The following is a 17,845-nucleotide window of genomic DNA, read 5'->3' as shown; positions in this document are numbered from 1 at the left end:
GGGTATGGCCTTGGTTTTGCCCAAGACACTGGAGATGTATTGAGTTCAGACCGTGTTTTTATAAAGTAACACATCAGCAAAGTATTGGACAGTAATTTATTTGCCACAGATGATCTTAATTTTGTATTCTGTGCAATCTCAGAAAAAAATGACACTATTCTCTCCCTGCACTACTTAAGTGGCTAACCCCAAATTGTTGTTGGGTTCTTACTGATCTCCCATTGTAGGGAAGTGTTTCTGTGGATCATAGTGTAACACCCCCAAGCAAAAGGATAAATTTATAGAGAATTGTTCTCTTGGTGTGGAATTTCACAGGCATGTAATTCAGCTTTTATGTAACTAACCAAAACGTCTCTTGCCTGAAATCTCAGAAGGGGAAAATGTTTTAACCATCCATTTGAACTTTATATGTAACTATTGTTTCAGTATGTTGATAATTTCATCAATAAGGAAAGAAAAGCAAGCTCTTTGGTCAGAGTCTTTGGCAGCCAATTTGAAAGCAATAAAATAATTCTCTCTCAAGAGGTAACAGTCTTTTGGTGCTCACAATCTCAACATAAACATCTCCTGGTCATTTTACACAGCTAACAGTTTCCAGATAGTTTCATGCATTGGCTGAAGGAAAAGGTATGAATTCCTGCATTTAAACTTCCTTTCAGCAAATCAGATTTGCTTCTCCTGATAAAACTGTCTGATCTTACATATTGAGCAATGGTAAGGATCTCTGAATATGCCAGGAAGTTTGGGTGCTAACTATGCAACAAGATAGACTTTTATCTCTTTGCTGGTAATATTAGGGGATATTATGTATACTTTCCTGCTGAAGCGTTATGAGAGACAGAACTAATGCCTACATAAATGCAGATGTGTTTCACAGTTTTAATCTCATACCTCACAATATCCTGTGGTGGAAGAACACACGTTGTGATTAAGTCGGGAGGCAAAAACCCACGAAACAGAAGATTTCTTTTTACATGCAGCATTTAGACATTGCCTGACAGTATCATACTCATATGTCTCTAGCACCCACAGTAGTTCTGTGTGAATGGTGAAGATAAGGCTGACTGCAAGATTTTGAAGTATAAACTATGTGCAAAATTATGTTGTTTTCATACCTGGATTCTGGTGATACAGTGAAAAAAATGTCCACAATTTAGTTGTATAGATTATATTTCTAAGAATTTTACTGACAAATATGTAAAAGTATGAGAGGCAAATCTGACATATTGTCAGGAATGTGGCACTGTGAGGAAGGAGCTTTGAATTCATGCTTTGATATTAACTTGCTTTTGTGTTCTAGAGCAAGATATGTAGCAGCTCTGCAGTTTTTCCACCTCTGACATGCTCACAGTAAAACTTCTATTTAATGAAAGATACTGATTTCTTTTATATAATTTGATGGAATAAGTCCCTATTTGACTAACAGATGATGATCCAAGTGTATCAGTACTTGTATCTGACAAAATTAAACAGTTGGGATATTATTAGTGAATTTACCTTTCTGCAAGTTGTTGGTTCCATCAATGAAAAAGGGAGCAGGATGAGGGAGTGGGCAGCTTGAACTGTGACAAATAATGTGAATTATCATTCTTAGCTGCATGTCTGCAAAAAAGGAGACTGGATCCTTGCTAACAAGGTAAACAAAATATATTTCAAGTGTTGTATTTTGAATCCATAATATTGTTTTCCCCAGTGTGAGATTAATTTCCTGGAAATAGTTATGGAAACAGGACCTGGCAGCGACCAGCTGATAGTCATTTCTAAAATCTGAAAGTCTAAATGATTTCAAATTATACTGTAGCCTTTATGACCTTTATTCAGCAAGTTACAATAAGGAAAAACAGCAGGTGTGTTTAATAGCAAATCACTGTTCATGTCAGTGGAAGAAAATGGCAATGGAGATATATATAATAAAAAGCGGCATCAGAAAACTCACTGGCCATGTGACACGTTACTAAGAGCCTAAACAGGTCAAACTGAAAGTTTGAAATTTGTCATTTGGTAGTGCAGAACAAAAGGAGGACAAGAAACATGTTGAAATGGAAGAAAGTGGAGGACAGAATGTATTGATAGGAAATTTGAAGAAAAGAAAATCATGTTTTATTGTGTTATCAGAAACACTGGCTGGAATTACCTTAGATACCTTACCCTTTGATATACCATGGTCCAAATTTTACATGTGGATACCTAAACCAAGCAGCATTTCCCCTAATCTTGTTCTGAAAGATTTATTCAGAGTCTAACTGTACATTTTTAGGTATCTGACTTCCAGTTTGAGAATGTATGTAGAGAAAGCAGATCACTCTAGCTTTACTGCTGTAGTAATGTTAACTATTTGTAACAAAGGATGTTTATGTAGGCTTATTTTCCATACTCACTCCTACCTTCTTACCTGCAATGAATATGCATATATGTGTATATGTTCATGTGTTTAATTTAGAAATCTGTTTCATTTTTCCAGTATTTCAGTATTTCATTTAAGTCATTCTTTTTTGCCCTTTCTTTTCCTTTTTGATGTTAAATCATCTATTCTATTGCAGATGCTCTTCTCCATGTCTTGATCATGACAACAGCAGGTGAACTTCTGCATAATTTCTTTCTTTAATACACTGCACTTCCTACCCACCCTATTTATCCTCCTCTCTTACCTCCCTTCAGGATGCTTTAGTGTTTTGGTAGGGCATGTTAGCCAAGAGAAAAAAAATAATCTACTCTGACTAGCAGTAATAGTTAAACATGGCCCTATTTCTCTTCTTATACAGTACATGTCCACTTTCTCCCATCTGCTGTGTCCTCTATAAGAAAATAATACTGGACACCTAAGTCCACTGCAGAAAATCTTAACAAAGCTCCTTATGCATTCCTAGATTGTTTTAACCATTGATTTAATTAACTAGACATTCTCTCTGTTGGTGGCATGGTTTAATATTATTAAAAAGAAGGGACACCCCCCCCCCCCCCCCATCCAACACAAAACACTGTAGATAGGTTTAGTTTCAACTGTTGTGTTACAAAGTGGGCTTTTTATCTCGCTTGTCTATGTAAAGAATATTGCAGAGCCACTCCCTCGGCCACATTTTCCAAATTGTGCCACCATATTGGAACTAGCAGAGTAACAGCACAGACCCAGTATATTTAATTTTTCATGCCATATGTGGTTTTTGTGTGACCTCGGTTAATCAGTGTTTGAATCGCTGGCACATTGCATCCCGCACAGAACACCCGAAGCAGTACCTTCCCAAAGGAGATAATCATCTTCACTTGGCAAACTGGGTGTTTATTGGCACAGTACCTCTTCATCTCCTTTACCGTAACCGTAGAAAGGTGAAAATCTTAAATATTCCCCTGTGCAAAATTATTAAATGGCAAAATAAAAACCCAAACTACAAACTCATATTTTTAGGTCATGTCACTTAAACTCTCTCTAGTTGACTAATGCAGTGAAGAGAATGTTACCATAAGTTAATACTCTAGTGGTTTCCTGCATAGGATCATGTTTTTTGTCCTCCTCCGAAGTGCATTTTGCCTTGTTTATGTATGGCATAGTTGCAGCCTGATGAAAAGCACACTGAGGTAGTTGAATGACTTGCTGTTGACTTCAACGGGAGCCGGATCAAGGCCTTTTTTCTTAATTTCAGACTCTCTATCAGTTTTTCTTCTCCAGCTGAACACTTTACAATGGCTGAAGCACCCTGATTGTTTGGTTTTGCTTCTTCACACTGCGACTAACACTGAATGCTGCTATCTCCTTGTTTCCCAGTTTCTTTTAAAAATTAAGATAATGTATGCAGAAAAGTTCTTAAATTTGTCTACAATGGATGTGTGCTCTAGTTAGAGCTTTTTATTGTTTCCTGCTACCTGATGAGAGCATGTGTGCCTGCCTAGCTAGTTTGAGAGAATAATCATACCTGAACTGAGTGTATGAAAGTGGTGGTGTATTGATTTTGCCTAATCTGGTTTTGTGTGTTCAAAGAACTATTGCCTGTTCTAGAAAGACACTTCACGATGCTAGGTTTGCATGGCTCTTCCAATGATTCTGCAGAATGAGAAAGTGTGTTTGAGTGCCAACATGCTTGCATTTGCAGCCACCTGAAACCGTGACTCTTCTGCAAAGCTATTTACATAGCAGTGATTCTTCGCAGATCACACAATAAGTATCTTCTTTCACCCCCCAGTGTTTACGCATACATTTTTTATTTTATTTGTTCATCCTGATATTATCTTTCAAATGAGCATAGGTGTAGAATAAAACCAAGTTAATTCCATATGAATAAGATCAGCAAAAGGAATAACTCAGGCTCAGATCCAGAATACAGATATTTCCTGAAAATACACCACAACTTTTTGTCCTTGTAAGGTGAATAAACCCAATGCACATATATAGTCTGTGTTTTGTTCAAGTGGAGCCATTAGAAAACCCATTGCTGTTTGCTGCGCTCTCTGTAGAAGGCATGGAAACACCCTGAAAGATTTAGGGGCCTTCTAGATATGTCCTCAACCAGGAGGATGCTGTAGCCAATGTTATTTGATATAGTTACCTTTCATATGGCAAGTATGTAGTTTTTAATTGCTCTAAAATTAAAAAGAATGAAATGGCCTCTCTAATTTATGAGTAAGTATTGCTAAATTAGAGGAGAATGGATGATGCTTGATCTAACTGCTAACCATGTGTTTAACAGAAGCATGTGTAGACTCCCCCTGCAGTCTGTAACTTATTCCTAGAAAAGAATTACTTTTGTTCTTTATTTTTTCTTAAAATAAAAAAATAAAAATAATAATAAAAAAATCCTGATTTCCCCTTCATTCTCTTTAAAGTAGAGAAGGCAATGATTTCCCAAAACCTAATTTGTTTCATTGATTTGGCTATCGTATTGGACCTCCACCTTGCTAAATCTCAGGAAAGCTCAGTATTGATCCAATCTGTAAGAATGTCAGGGTCACGTTTGTGTCATGCATCATTTCTAACTGAACCTTTAAAACTGGCAGAAAACGAAACTTACTCAAAGGTCATCTTAGTACTGAGAAAGATCATCGCGTTGCCCTAGTCACCCCTGACATACAAATTTTGACTTTGCTGCTTTAACCCATAACCTGGTTTGATTTTTGAATCATCACTTAATTGAAATTTAAGTTGTTGCCATGGATTGCCAAGATAAACCAAGGTCACTGCTAAAGAAGGATGCTTCTCCTGTATATAGTTATTATAGGAAGTACGTTTAAAACATGTTCTGAAATAGACTCATGCTGATGGAAAGTACATGTAATTTTGATGCATTGCTTGATCAATCAGTTCACTTATTTTGGCCACCTTTGTTTTAAATGGCTCACAAAAATGTTTTCCTACTTATCAGCTGTCCAAAAGTTTTTTCCTATTTATATTGTTTTCCCGCTCCTCAGTTTCACCTCATTTCTCTTAACCATAGTTAGTCCTTGCTAAGGTTTTCCTTTCCCTATTATGCCATTTTTAACCCCTTCTGAAAACTGTAGCTATTATATCTACATGGAGTTCCTGTAAGTTATTTTGTTTTTTTTTTACATTTTCTTTAATTTTTAATATTATAATAAATTATCACAGACCCACGTAAGGAACATTTATCAGCCTAATTTTTTTAGGATGCCTCCTTTCTTCTCCTCTTCCAGTGATAACCTGTAAGAGCTTTCTGATTCCCTTTAATCCCTTTTATTAACATGCCCCCCCCCCCCCCCCCCAAACTCTTCACAGTCACTTGTGTTTCTCTTCCATGAGCCCTCTCCTCTTCATCCTCTGTACGTAGATGGTTGGTAGTGCTTGTAGTGGTGCTTCCTGCAAATGGAACACGGAGTAAGCTCTGTGTTTCCTGCTTAGCCAGAAGTCACTTTTTGCACTGTCCAGTTAGCGTGAGCAGAGGGTACCCAGCGCCCTTTGCAGAAGGAGGATCTTAAGAAGTTTTAAGTCAGAGTAGGGAAGATCGATGCAAAGATTGAATGGGTACCTCTGAGGGACGGTAAGGCAAAGCACTGTCTCTCTGCATGCAGTAAGAGAAGCACCCCTGCACCTAAGCTTCAGGGAGTATATATGATGTTAGGGTTATTCATATGCTAGTATTACGTATTATTTTATTCTTGATCATGGGAGTTTGTAATGAAAAGGTACCAATTCCCAGAGCGATGGCTCAATCTGCCAATTATTGCTGCTAGTTTTGTTTGTTCATTTGAGTACAGTCTCTTCCTGTCTCAGTCTTGTCACTTAACAACATCTGGTAAAAGAAACATTAGAGAGAGGAAAAATAATGCGTGTGTGTGTGGGCAACAAAATAATTAATTTGCATTTTACATTTCCTATATATTAGTCATACAATTTTTTCACCTTCCTAAATGCACATTTCAGAAAGCATGTTTTATGTCACGCCTTCATTTTGTCGGAGTTATTTGTATATTGATATACACAGTCCTGCAAAAGGGCAAAGCTTTTCCAGTCCTGGAACAGTAATGTCACCATCCAGATGCCCTATTATGTAGCAAATAGGCAGAAAAAGAGGCTGCTATGATTCAGAAAATGCTTTGTTATGAATTAATTGCTTGACTCTATTACATATCCAAAATTATGTGAAACGTGCTGATTTAGAAACAGGGATGAAAAGAAATCGGATTAAATAAGTGGATGAAAAAATGAACGTGGCAAAAAGTTTGGGAAATAAACAGGGTGGTATGGGGAAAAAGAATGTATTTGTACGTTTTGTGTCAGCTCTACAAATCCTGCATCAGTGTACCATCCTTTCAGACTTTTATGCCATGGCTCTGGAGCTGAGGAATTTTCCCCTTCAGTTTCTTTCTTTTGCGCTATATTCGTGCAAGTTCTCCAAAATTTGTTTTCTGGACATTTCATAGTAGTATATAAGTGGTTTTGTGAACCGGCTCCTCCATATTTACTATAACAATTGGCACTAATCTTTCTGTGCTGTCCTCATACTAATCTATGTTTGCCTGAATTTGCTGTCCAGCAGTTGAAGGGTACCTGCAGTTTCTTAGGTGGTTTCAGACTCAACCAGAAGTCACAGAACCCTTCAGGAATCTCCCGTTTCATCTGGGGGTCTGTTTCAGTGATATGGCACAAGTCTATTTTGTGGTGTATACTGTGATGAACACTCCTGTTTGCCAGATTGTGTCTCGTTATTTAGTAAATACATTAGATCTTTTTTATGGTATAAAGAGTTGTTTTTACAGTGCATAATAATAATGTCCTACTGTTTTTATCCTAATCTTTGTTGTCTTTGTGTCCACCTTCCAATGATACTTATATTTGCCTGTTCTTCCACTCTTTGGAGCAGTAGTTGGTTTCAGTGACAGCTGACTGATAGACCTTGCCATAGATTCACTGACAGACCTTTCTCTGACCCACCAGGCATGTTCAGTAAACTTAAACTGAAAGAAAGAGTTGCAACTTTAAGGCCTGAACACACACAGGTATCCCTTTGCATCTCCAGTGTTTACTAGAGACAAATGCCACACTCAGTTTTTAATTGATCTGTGTTAGATCCCAAGTTTTGCAGGTGTGGGAACACAAGGCTATGACTGTGTGTGAGGTGAGATACCAGTTTGTTACAGATGGTCAAAATCAAGGATGACCACTGCTTCTTGAGCTTTTATATTGGTTCTACACCGCAAGCTAGTTAGCTTAATTGGGTAACGTGTGCTTTATGAGAAGGCACTGCTATTTCAGCACTCTGCTTATCTTTTCGTTAGTCTGAAAGGAATTACTATACGGAGAAAGAGCATGATACTAAAAGCAGCAGAACCCATTATTGTGGTCAGAACGGAGATTATTTGATTTGGACCCTTACCTTTTGTGTGTACATACTCTTCTAGCACTTAACAGTGGCTTTGGCATTGCTGAGACACATGGGGAGATAAGCTAAGGAGGACATAAGACAGAAAGGTGACCTAGCACTAATATTTCACTAATGGACAGCGAAAGAAGGTGATCCTGTTGTTAAAGTATACGGTCTTGAGTATTATGTCAATAATGAAAATAATTGAATCCTAAAAATTGTATTCATGACAGCTTACACAATAAGAAATGTGAATGCTAATTTAATTCAGTAAGTGCTCTCATTAGTTTCTGGTAATTGTGGGGGTAATATTTCTGTTGCTCATCGTATTAGCATCAAAATGTGAAATTCTTCTTTCAGCACTCAGTGTTATTAACTACCTCTAATGCACCCATTATGACAGAGACTTGGACTGATTCTCTGAAACATAATTCAGAACCACTTTGATAACACTACTTCATACAGTTAAAGGAAAATTGCAGTGCAAGCCACAGAGCATTATTGCAACAATTGAGCATTTAGTATCTCTTAAGCTCATCTTTCATCTGTGCTTTAAAATGTATAAAGCATGTATTTTATGAAGGAAGCTCCCATTTTTCTAAATTAATCCCCAGGGAATCAAAGCTGTAAAATGTTTTCATTTTCTTTTTTTCCCCCTTGTTAAAACCACAGAAACACCAACCTCTAAGGAATGAGATAATGGTTGTACTACCCAGACTTTTACACTAAACAAAATCTAGAGGTATATGAATGGCAGTAGAATAGGAGACTGCATGTGTGAGAAAGACTGGCATTTGTGGTGCATGGTGTGCTTCTGACTGGCGCTTGTGGCTCCTCTCCATCATCCATTTTTCTGACTTGCACGGTGTGTTGAGTGTTGTGTTTTTACAGCATGTGGAATTACTTGTAGCTGTGTGGACAATGAATGGATGCAATGTTTGTTGCACAGAATGGTCAAGGGGACAGTGGAAAAACACCTGTATTTGTTACTCATGTTATAAGGGCTTTTCTCTATTGCAGGTCCTTCAGTAGCATTTCTGCGACTCCCCATGTGATGATTCTATTTTAGTGGCTAGAAGTAGGCCTGATACCATTCTGTCTCATCTAATTTTCACTTCCAGCAACCTGACATTCCCATCCCACATCAGGCATGATCCTAAGTCATAAACCAGTGAAAAAAATTGAAGTAGTTCTACACCTTTCCCAAGAATGTCCCCAATATTTGTAACAAACTTGTCAAAATCTACCTGTTGATTATATATGGAAGTATAAAAAGTTCAGCATAAAAGAAATTCCATGAAATGTTTTTCTCCCTTTCAAAGAAAAAGAAATAAATAAGATAACTTACCTCGTGCTAGAAGAGGGCTCCCTGTAGATGGCTTTCTGCAGCTGTAAGTTTTCCACTGGGACATTGTATTGCTGTGCAAAGTAACACAGAAAAACAAAAATCCATAAATAAACCTCTTATATAGTGACTGTAGCTACTGTCATCTCACCAAAGTCCAAAATTTGTCTTCAAACAATAATGGCGTGTTGGGTTTTTTATACAAATAGGTGCTAGCTCCACTGATGTATTAGGAATTGTATCCACGCACTCCAGAGTGAAATTTGATTTTTTTTTTAATCCATTTTTGTTGAAAATTAGTTTATCAAAAACCTAGAAAATTATATAGATAACCTAAAAAAACCCCAACAACCCCTCCAATCAGAATTGGCTTTACGTTCTTGAGTCATAAATAGTTTTCTTCGGTAAGATTTGCTTGTAAAGTATTTAAAGAGTGCCAACTTTACGATATAGATGCTTGCAGGTACAGAGTAGTGATATTTGCACTTGACTTTGTCTCTAATAGGTACATACACACGTGCTCACATTTATTAGTGACTGCTGGTATTTTTACCAACAGCAGCACTGCAAGATAAGACTTTCTGTGAAGAACTCTTAGATAGCACTTGTCAGTTTAATTAATAAATTATCTTAGCGTGATTTGGTGCTTCACATGGGAGAAAGGCTTTTTCTAAATGTACATCTTGAGAAAGAGCTATATTTACATAGGTAGTTTGTTATGTATGTGGAACATAACCAAAGGAATTTCGATATGTTTTGTATCTAATTTTTGTCCCCTGATTTTTCAGCTTCCTAGTTAGTTTCATGGTGGATGCTCGTGGGGGTGCCATGAGAGGTTGCAGACATAACGGACTACGAATCATTATTCCTCCGCGGAAATGCACTGCTCCAACACGAGTGACTTGCCGGTTGGTGAAACGCCACAGACTGGCCACCATGCCTCCTATGGTGGAAGGCGAAGGTCTGGCCAGCCGCCTAATTGAAGTTGGACCTTCTGGTGCTCAGTTTCTTGGGTAAGGGGTGCCATTATGGCCTAAAGGAAAATGTTCGGTCTACTTTCATCTGTTTGCAAGTTGCACTGAAATGGTTCCTTTTTCGAGACTTGAACAGGAAAAGATGTTTGTAACATACGGTAACAGACTGGTCGTGCGAAATACAAATCGGTTGTTAGCTAACAATTCACAAAGCTTTTACGCCTTTTCCTTTGAAAATGGATATTTTAACCACTAGCGCTAAGGTTAATGTGCTTCCTTGGATATAATTATTGCTCAGTGTTGTGATATTATAGTGGGAAGAGACCCCTTGGCAGCCAGAAAAGGGAGTTCATACTATATTTAAGTAATCTACATACAAGGCATGAATAGCACAGCACTGATCTAAAGCCCAAATGTAAAGCCTGCTACATATACAACACAAGTTACAGCTGCTTATTTTAGAGACTTGCGTTGTGTTATCAGTAATTTGGACTATCAGGGAAGCACAGTGCCTTTGATTTTTCTGGGGTTGCAATTGCTAAATTAAGCAATAGGACAACCCTGGCATTTTTTTGCCATTTCTTTTGTCCTATGCTGCAAAACCCGTAGAAAGATCAGATTTGTGTCTGCTGCTGAGCTTCTTTTAGCAATTTTCAGCTGAAAGCAGCAGTTATACACTTTTTTTTATTTGTTTTACCAACTGTTCTCCCTATCAACTGTGGCATCCAAAAGTGGATGATTGAAGGAACCCCTTCTATTATGATAAATAGCTTCATTCAGAAATTGTAGGAAAAAAAAAAAAAGTGACTCTGTAAACAGCAATCGTTTAAATCCATTTTGAACGAAATCCGTTGCTTTAAAATCCTATTGTAACAGGCAGTCATCAGAGCCACTATCTTCGTTACTGTTTTTTCTAAAAGATTGAGCTTAGAGAAAAGAGAGAAAAATGTTGATAGGTAGTTTTTAACTGCCCAATGCTTTTACATGGAGTGTGAAAGGAGAACATACCCAAGACATCTTTTAGCTACTTTGCTGTTGCTCTAATCTGGTAAAAAAGCAAGAGCAGTTTTGAAACACTGCAAATGGGATGCTAAGAGCAAGCCAACCATTCCTTTTGACAGACAGGATACCTTTTAATATCAGAAGTAATAGCAAACAAGCTGGCTAATCAGATGCTTTGTACCACTTATTCTTTTCACATCTTGGTCACTTTTAAAGAGAAGCAGAAAGAAATCTAAAGAGCAGAAGAAATATTGTGCTGTCACATTCAGTCTTCCCATTACCTTTGTCACACACAAATTGACCTTAAGTATGTCTCCCATTTTCTTTTTAATGGTTTCTTTATCTAATGAGAATGTCTCGCCTGAAAGACTAGGATATAGCACAGTTTTATTCATTCTTAGATCTTTACGCCTTTCCTGCAAGCGTTTTTCTAGGTGTTGTACTGGCAGTGAAATCAGACAATTACTGTACTGTTTGCAGAGATGCATTCTAAGGTCCAGCTCCTGTTCCCATTGAGTTCGCTGCCAAACCCCCCCATTGTCTTCCCATAAGCAGGAAAAGATCCTAAATTAGCAAAACTAATTTTGCTGATTTTGATCATCAAATTGTCATCGCTAGGACGGAACCTTATTCAGTGTACAGCCTAATTCCACTCTGTGGACCAGACAGTGGCACTGGCGTTCTGGCACAAAAAATACATAAAGTTTATTTATGTTCTTTCTTTCACTGCTGCTTTGGATGTACTCAGTAAACTTCATCTGCCTACGGCTCCTCCCCCACTTAATGAGGGAGAAAGTTTGGTCAGCCGAATCCTTCAGCTGGGGCCTCCTGGGACCAAATTCCTTGGGTAGGAGAGACTTGAAACAAATTGATGGATGCTGACCTCCCCATTCTTCTCCTCCTTCTGCAATATGATTTTTTTATGTCATTATGCCCATGATATCGTCCCTTTCTATTATTTGAAATTTTGTATACCTAACCTTTAGTGGACCATTTTTCAACCCTTGTGGTATGTGGTTTTGTTTTGGTGGTATGTTTGTATCTTTTTCTTAAAGTACTGTGGCCTTCATTTTTGTTTTGGCATGAAATCTTCCTAGTTACGTGCTTGATGTCTGTAGCAAAGCAACCTGGATTGGGACCAAAAAAAAGGAATCTACTGTAAATTCAAAGATGTTTTTGTATCAAGGACTGATTATTCAATAAGTTATATGTTGGATACCACCAGTATAATAGAACACATGACATTTACTTATGTACACGGTAACCTGTGTGAGTCCTCTAATTAGAGAAGTGTATATACAAATATATTTGTATTTTCTCTGTTATTTCTAAGAGTATGTATGTACATGTATATATAAATATAGATATATGTACATGTGTTGTATATGTGTGTGTATATATATGGACACATACACTGATAAATACATTGACATCTGCTTGTAAGGCAACACAGCAAATTCTTATCTCCTATACTGAAATAGAAACCCAGATGATCTCCTTGGACCTCCTTTATCTCTCCCAGAGTGTAAATCGGGAATAAATTCATTGGAATATATAGAGTTACAATGAAGTAAAATTGGCACAGGATACAATTGCCTGCTGATTGCAATGGAATTATTCTGATTTGCACTAGTATAAGTGAGATCAGAATTTGTCCTACTATTCATATACGTTACAGTAGATTCTCTTTGAAATGAAGTTGCACAGGTTAACCCAGACAGTAGTGACACCTATAATGAGCATGAGTTTTTTTATGAACCGGCAAAACAATCACCAAATTTCTAACTAAGCACTATTATCTTACCAAATATCATTTGCACTGTGGAAAGAGGTGAATGCACTTTTTAATCTGTCCTTCAGCATTTACTGGGTCCCTGTAAAAATCTAGTATATGTTAGTGACCTACTAGTTTAGGATTATGCCAAAGTATTCCAGTGAAATAGGTAGAATTCCAGGTCACTTTGTAGCAGACCGAATAGAGTTGCTGTTAATCCTGTTTCTTCCTCTCTCCCGTGTGCATTTAATGCGCTGTGTTGCTGTGCCAGGCCTGTGATTGTGGAGATTCCCCATTTTGCTGCTCTGCGTGGGAAAGAGAGAGAGCTGGTGATCCTGCGCAGTGAGAATGGGGACAGCTGGAAGGAGCATTTCTGTGAATACACTGAGGATGAACTGAATGAAATCTTGAATGGGATGGATGAAGGTATCCAGTGTGACTTTTTCTATTTATTCTGCTCCTGCATTACTTCTGTAACTGTGGGTAATAGCTTTTTTCCATTTATTCTATTTAGCACCCTATGTTTGGTCTGCCCTAGAATTTCTGATGCTACATTCTCCAGATACTTCATTTCAGTCGCACTGGAGCATGATCATGTTCTCAGTACAGGAGCCAGCAGAAGCACTGTATACTTGTGCTTACTGCCTTGCATGGTCTGCTGAAGTAGTGGGACAAAACAAAATCTACCATCAAGAAGCTGACAGTAGATGCTAGACTTACGTTTTCTACTGCTCCTTTTCATAGTGTTGAAAGAAAAGCTTCTATGGCAAACATCTTTCCAAAACAAGGCAATTACCGTAGTAAACCTTTCCAAGCAGCTACATGTGTGGGAGGAAATGTCAGTCATGGGTACTCTTGCTTTCTGAGAGAACAGAATGGCCTTGGGCTGTCTAGGATCTGCAGAATTTGTTATTAATTTTGATTTTTTTTTTTATTTTTTTATTTTTTAAACAAAAGTAAACAAGCCAAATCACATACTTAAGGCCGAAGTCATACTTTGGTACTTTTTTGATTTGGAGTTTAGTTTCCTGGATGCTACTTCAGGCTGTAGTGTAAACATGTAAAGTAGAAAGGGGCTTGGACCAATCCCTTTGCTTGTTTACCTGCTGATTTGGGGGATGTGGTCAACACGTTCTGAGTTTGCTGTCTTAAGCTCCCTTCAGTTAGTTGTTCAGTCTGTCTGTTCCTTTCTTGTTTTCTCTGTTTTAACGGAACTTAAAATACTGGGATATGGTTCCTTTTCCCTTTTCATTTCTAGAGAAAATTCTTTTTGTAAGTTGCAGTTAAACTGTGAAAAGCTTGAATGCATTTTGAAGTTCGCTGTATATTGTTTCTACGATATTCTTGTCCTCTGACCATCTTCTCTTTTGGCCTCAGTACTTGACACTCCAGAGGAGCTTGAGAAGAAACGTATCTGCCGCATCATCACCCGAGATTTCCCTCAGTACTTTGCAGTGGTATCCCGGATCAAACAGGACAGCAACCTTATCGGACCTGAGGGAGGTGTGCTGAGCAGCACTGTTGTACCACAAGTGCAGGCAGTCTTCCCGGAAGGGGCTCTAACCAAACGAATTCGCGTTGGCCTTCAGGTACAATGAAACAATTACAAAGCTTATCTTGTTTTTGTTTTTTTTTTTTTTTTTTTTAATGTAAAATCACCTTGTTTGAATGGAGAGCCAGCATATGCAGCTTATTATGTTGCATGTTGTTGTCTAGAATGCTTCTTGTAAAAATAATAATTTAAAAAAACAAAATCCATGCGGAAGTCAAAGCTAGTGGTAAAGCTTTCGGTATTCCAGTTAATTCAGATTCCTGTCCGTTAACTGTCTATATATGATCTTGGGAAAAGCACCCAGTTTCGGTGGTGATGATGATATATTAGTGTAGGTCATAGAACAATTTCTTAAATAGTTCTTATGAAAGCCATCAGAGAAGTGTGAAGTGCTGTAATAATTAGGTCAAATGTACAGATTCTCAGTGTGAAGTAAACCAGCCTAACAGTTTGCTACTGAAAGAGGGAAAGTCCTTCCCCTCCCTCCATCCCCTCCTCCTGCTGCATGCATCCACAACTTACCTTGCCCAGGAGTCTGTGCTTGTTGAAATCCCTCGTGAATAGCTGTAGGTTACTAAAATAGCTCAGACCTTGTTCTAAGAAAAAAAAAAAGGAGACAAGGGAATCATTTGCTGCTGGTTAAGTGTATTAAATTAATGCTGTAAAGGGTCTGACAAGCACCAAGAAGGGGGATAGGAAAAGGAGGAAGGTGTGGGAAAGTTGAAAAAGGCAGTTTTCCCCTTCTCACTGGCCGTCAGTTCTTCTGTCTGCAGGTTTTTGTGGGAAATTGTGCCATTTACTGTACTAACTTAAGGGTTTTGTGGCAATATACAGACCCAGTTCTTTACATGCTCGTTAACCTGTTTTCAAGTAACTATTCTGTTATTGTCTCTTGCTTTGGAAAGGCTCAACCTATGCATACTGAGCTTACAAAGAAGATTTTAGGCAACAAGGCTACCTTCAGTCCTATAGTCACACTGGAGCCCAGGAGGAGGAAGTTCCATAAACCCATCACGATGACGATTCCTGTCCCCAAGGCCTCCAGTGATGGGATCATGAATGGTTATGGAGGTGACACACCCACTTTAAGGTTACTATGCAGCATAACAGGTAGGATGCAAATACTAGAGCTTTTTATGTGCATCTTAAAATTGTCAGTCATTGTGGGCTGAGTATGTTAAACTGATTATACACATGGGAAGCTTGGTGAAAACCTGACTGGGATGAGAGGCTGTAAAAATAAACTAGTTTCCAAACAATTACTTTATAGCAGAAATAACATTTGTTGTTTGGACTAACAAGAGATGTGTAATATAATCATAGACTTCGGGTTTGGTTTTTTTTGCATCTTCCTTACAGTTTGTTTCTTGAGAACCAACATACCTCTGCCTAGCAGAGTAAGTGTAGTACAGACGTAATGTTGCAGTATGCTTCAAAGGAAAATATTGGAGTTAAATACTTTATACTTGCATTAACTCTGAAGTGATTAGCATCTCATTCAATCTCAGTTAAGAGGCAGAAATGAGATGCATGCATTTATTCTGTTTAGAAGGTCGCATCTTTCTTAATTTCCAAACTGATTTCAAATACCAACCCAATGTAAGATGCATTACACCCCGAGATGTGCCAATGAGTCATTCCGGAGAACAGGTGCTTTTACAATTTCTTGACAGAAAGGTGTTGGGTAGCTGCTGAAATACCAGAAACAACATCTGGTCAAGAAAGAAGTATTTGCATTTCCAAGAGAGCAAAACAGTGTTTATTTGAAGAGAGAAGAATGGTCTCATCTATAAAGAGGAATTTGGGTCAGTTTTTGGAGGACAGTAAATCTGCAAGGATCCTCTAGAAATTTTCAAAAGGGAAATTAGATCCAAGAATGCTTCATGAAAAGGAGAAGGAAGGTATTTCCTGAAAACTAGTATTCCTTTACAGATACAACTTGGTGTAAGGTTTGCATAAAGACTATACCGCATGGTCAAATGGATATCTAATGAGTCAGCTGTAGGTGAGAGGAGGAACAGACACGCATTCTGACTTAGCTCTGGTTATGCATAGTTTTTCCTTTAGTTCTTCATATTTGTTTTATAAATATTTGTAACTGCTGTTAGAATAAACACTTCTATTTCTGTTTTCTGTAAGCTCAGGGTGATTTTAAGGTAACTGGAAACCAACTGGATGTTCCTCACCAAAAGGTGAGGCAGGGACATATATTGAAGAACTCGAAAACACAGCTGCAGGGTGACAGATTGTGCCCACGTTTTCAGCTGCTTGGGCCAAATAGGAAGCTGGCAATGTGTGTGACAAAGAGGACAGAAACACTTAATAGACCGATGGGAATCCAGAAGGCTGTCTGTTGTACAGCGTGATATGGAGGTGCACATTTCAACTGCAAGATCTTCCAGGGAGCTTGTCATAGGTTTTCATAGCAATGTGCAAAAGAAATTTCTTAGTTATGTACATACTGGACCTGAGTCTTTCAATTATTTGAAAAAGAAGCAGATTACAGAAATCATGAATTGTAGTTGTCACTATAAGTAACATTATTATTGTTTCCCAGGTGTAACAGTACAGGTTTAACTGCACTATATCTGTGCCAATTTTGCCCCGCATATGTGAATAGTCTAAACCAAACAGAATTAATTTCTAATAAATTACATCTCCCCCCCCCCCCCCAAAAAAAAAAAAAAAAAAATTCTAGCCTCTTGTAACATTTCTGGAGCTGTGCTACAGGACTCATGATTTGAAAATCATTTGGGCACTGTTTTCTCAGGGGAAACCCATACAATCCTACTAGCATTAGTGGAATAATGTGGACTTAAAAAGGCATGTCTGGGATTATTACTGGTTTCATAGCAATTAAAAACTCAGAAGAATGTAAAATATTTCTTAAAAGCAGAAAGTTGCAGACTTACTTGGTTTTAATTTTTTTAAAAATCTCTTACTATTTCAGGAGGAACCACCCCTGCCCAATGGGAGGACATCACTGGAACAACACCACTGACATTTGTTAATGAATGTGTTTCCTTCACAACAAATGTCTCTGCCAGGTACCTATACAACGAAACATGAGTTTCAGTGTGTTACATTCAAGTGCATGTCTTTTTTCAACAAATATTTCCTTTAGACTATTTCAGTTTATGTAGTAGAAGGAACACAGATATTTTGTCTATGCTGTGAAAAAATTGGCAAGGTATTTGGGAAGCCCTGAGCCTCCTAGTCCAGAGAGATGATGTTCAAGAGCTGTAAGCACTACAGTCCTTACCAGCTGCAGAAAGAAATTGATGTTCCTGTCATTTTTATCTCGGCCATTAGTCCTTTGCAGTCAGCACCTGCTGTGATCCCAGAAATGTTTTTCTGAAATAGTAATCTGAGGGACAGTTCAATTTTTAG

The 17,845-nt window shown here is 38.0% G+C and overlaps 1 protein-coding gene and 1 long non-coding RNA gene across 52 annotated transcripts in view; one reads left to right on the top strand and one right to left on the bottom strand.

Moving 5' to 3' along the window:
• Positions 1–17,845, top strand: part of ANK2 (ankyrin 2) — a 381,284-nt gene that overhangs the window by 319,786 nt on the left and 43,653 nt on the right. For 21 of the 50 annotated variants that reach the window (XM_069806335.1, XM_069806911.1, XM_069807877.1 and 18 more), the window contains 8 exons: positions 1,595–1,636; positions 2,541–2,576; positions 9,942–10,166; positions 11,878–11,976; positions 13,175–13,329; positions 14,281–14,492; positions 15,361–15,565; positions 17,406–17,502. In XM_069806335.1, coding sequence (XP_069662436.1) covers positions 1,595–1,636; positions 2,541–2,576; positions 9,942–10,166; positions 11,878–11,976; positions 13,175–13,329; positions 14,281–14,492; positions 15,361–15,565; positions 17,406–17,502 — 1,071 coding nt within the window. The remainder of the gene's footprint in view (positions 1–1,594; positions 1,637–2,540; positions 2,577–9,941; positions 10,167–11,877; positions 11,977–13,174; positions 13,330–14,280; positions 14,493–15,360; positions 15,566–17,405; positions 17,503–17,845) is intronic. The other 29 variants (XM_069809172.1, XM_069807441.1, XM_069809365.1 and 26 more) reach the window with 6 other exon arrangements.
• LOC138681758 (uncharacterized) lies at positions 1,656–17,508 on the bottom strand. 2 transcript variants are annotated; one of them, XR_011321991.1, is made up of 5 exons: positions 17,398–17,508; positions 14,978–15,051; positions 9,157–9,227; positions 7,821–7,891; positions 1,656–6,236 (listed from the first exon to the last, which is right to left on the bottom strand). It is a non-coding gene; the product is annotated as an uncharacterized lncRNA (long non-coding RNA). The 2 variants fall into 2 exon arrangements; XR_011321979.1 differs by lacking the exons at positions 14,978–15,051; positions 17,398–17,508 and having other exon boundaries at positions 9,157–10,005.

The sequence above is a fragment of the Haliaeetus albicilla genome, chromosome 1, assembly GCF_947461875.1.
Source record: "Haliaeetus albicilla chromosome 1, bHalAlb1.1, whole genome shotgun sequence".
Classification (NCBI taxonomy): Eukaryota; Metazoa; Chordata; class Aves; order Accipitriformes; family Accipitridae; genus Haliaeetus; species Haliaeetus albicilla.
This window is presented reverse-complemented; position numbering and strand designations above follow the sequence as displayed.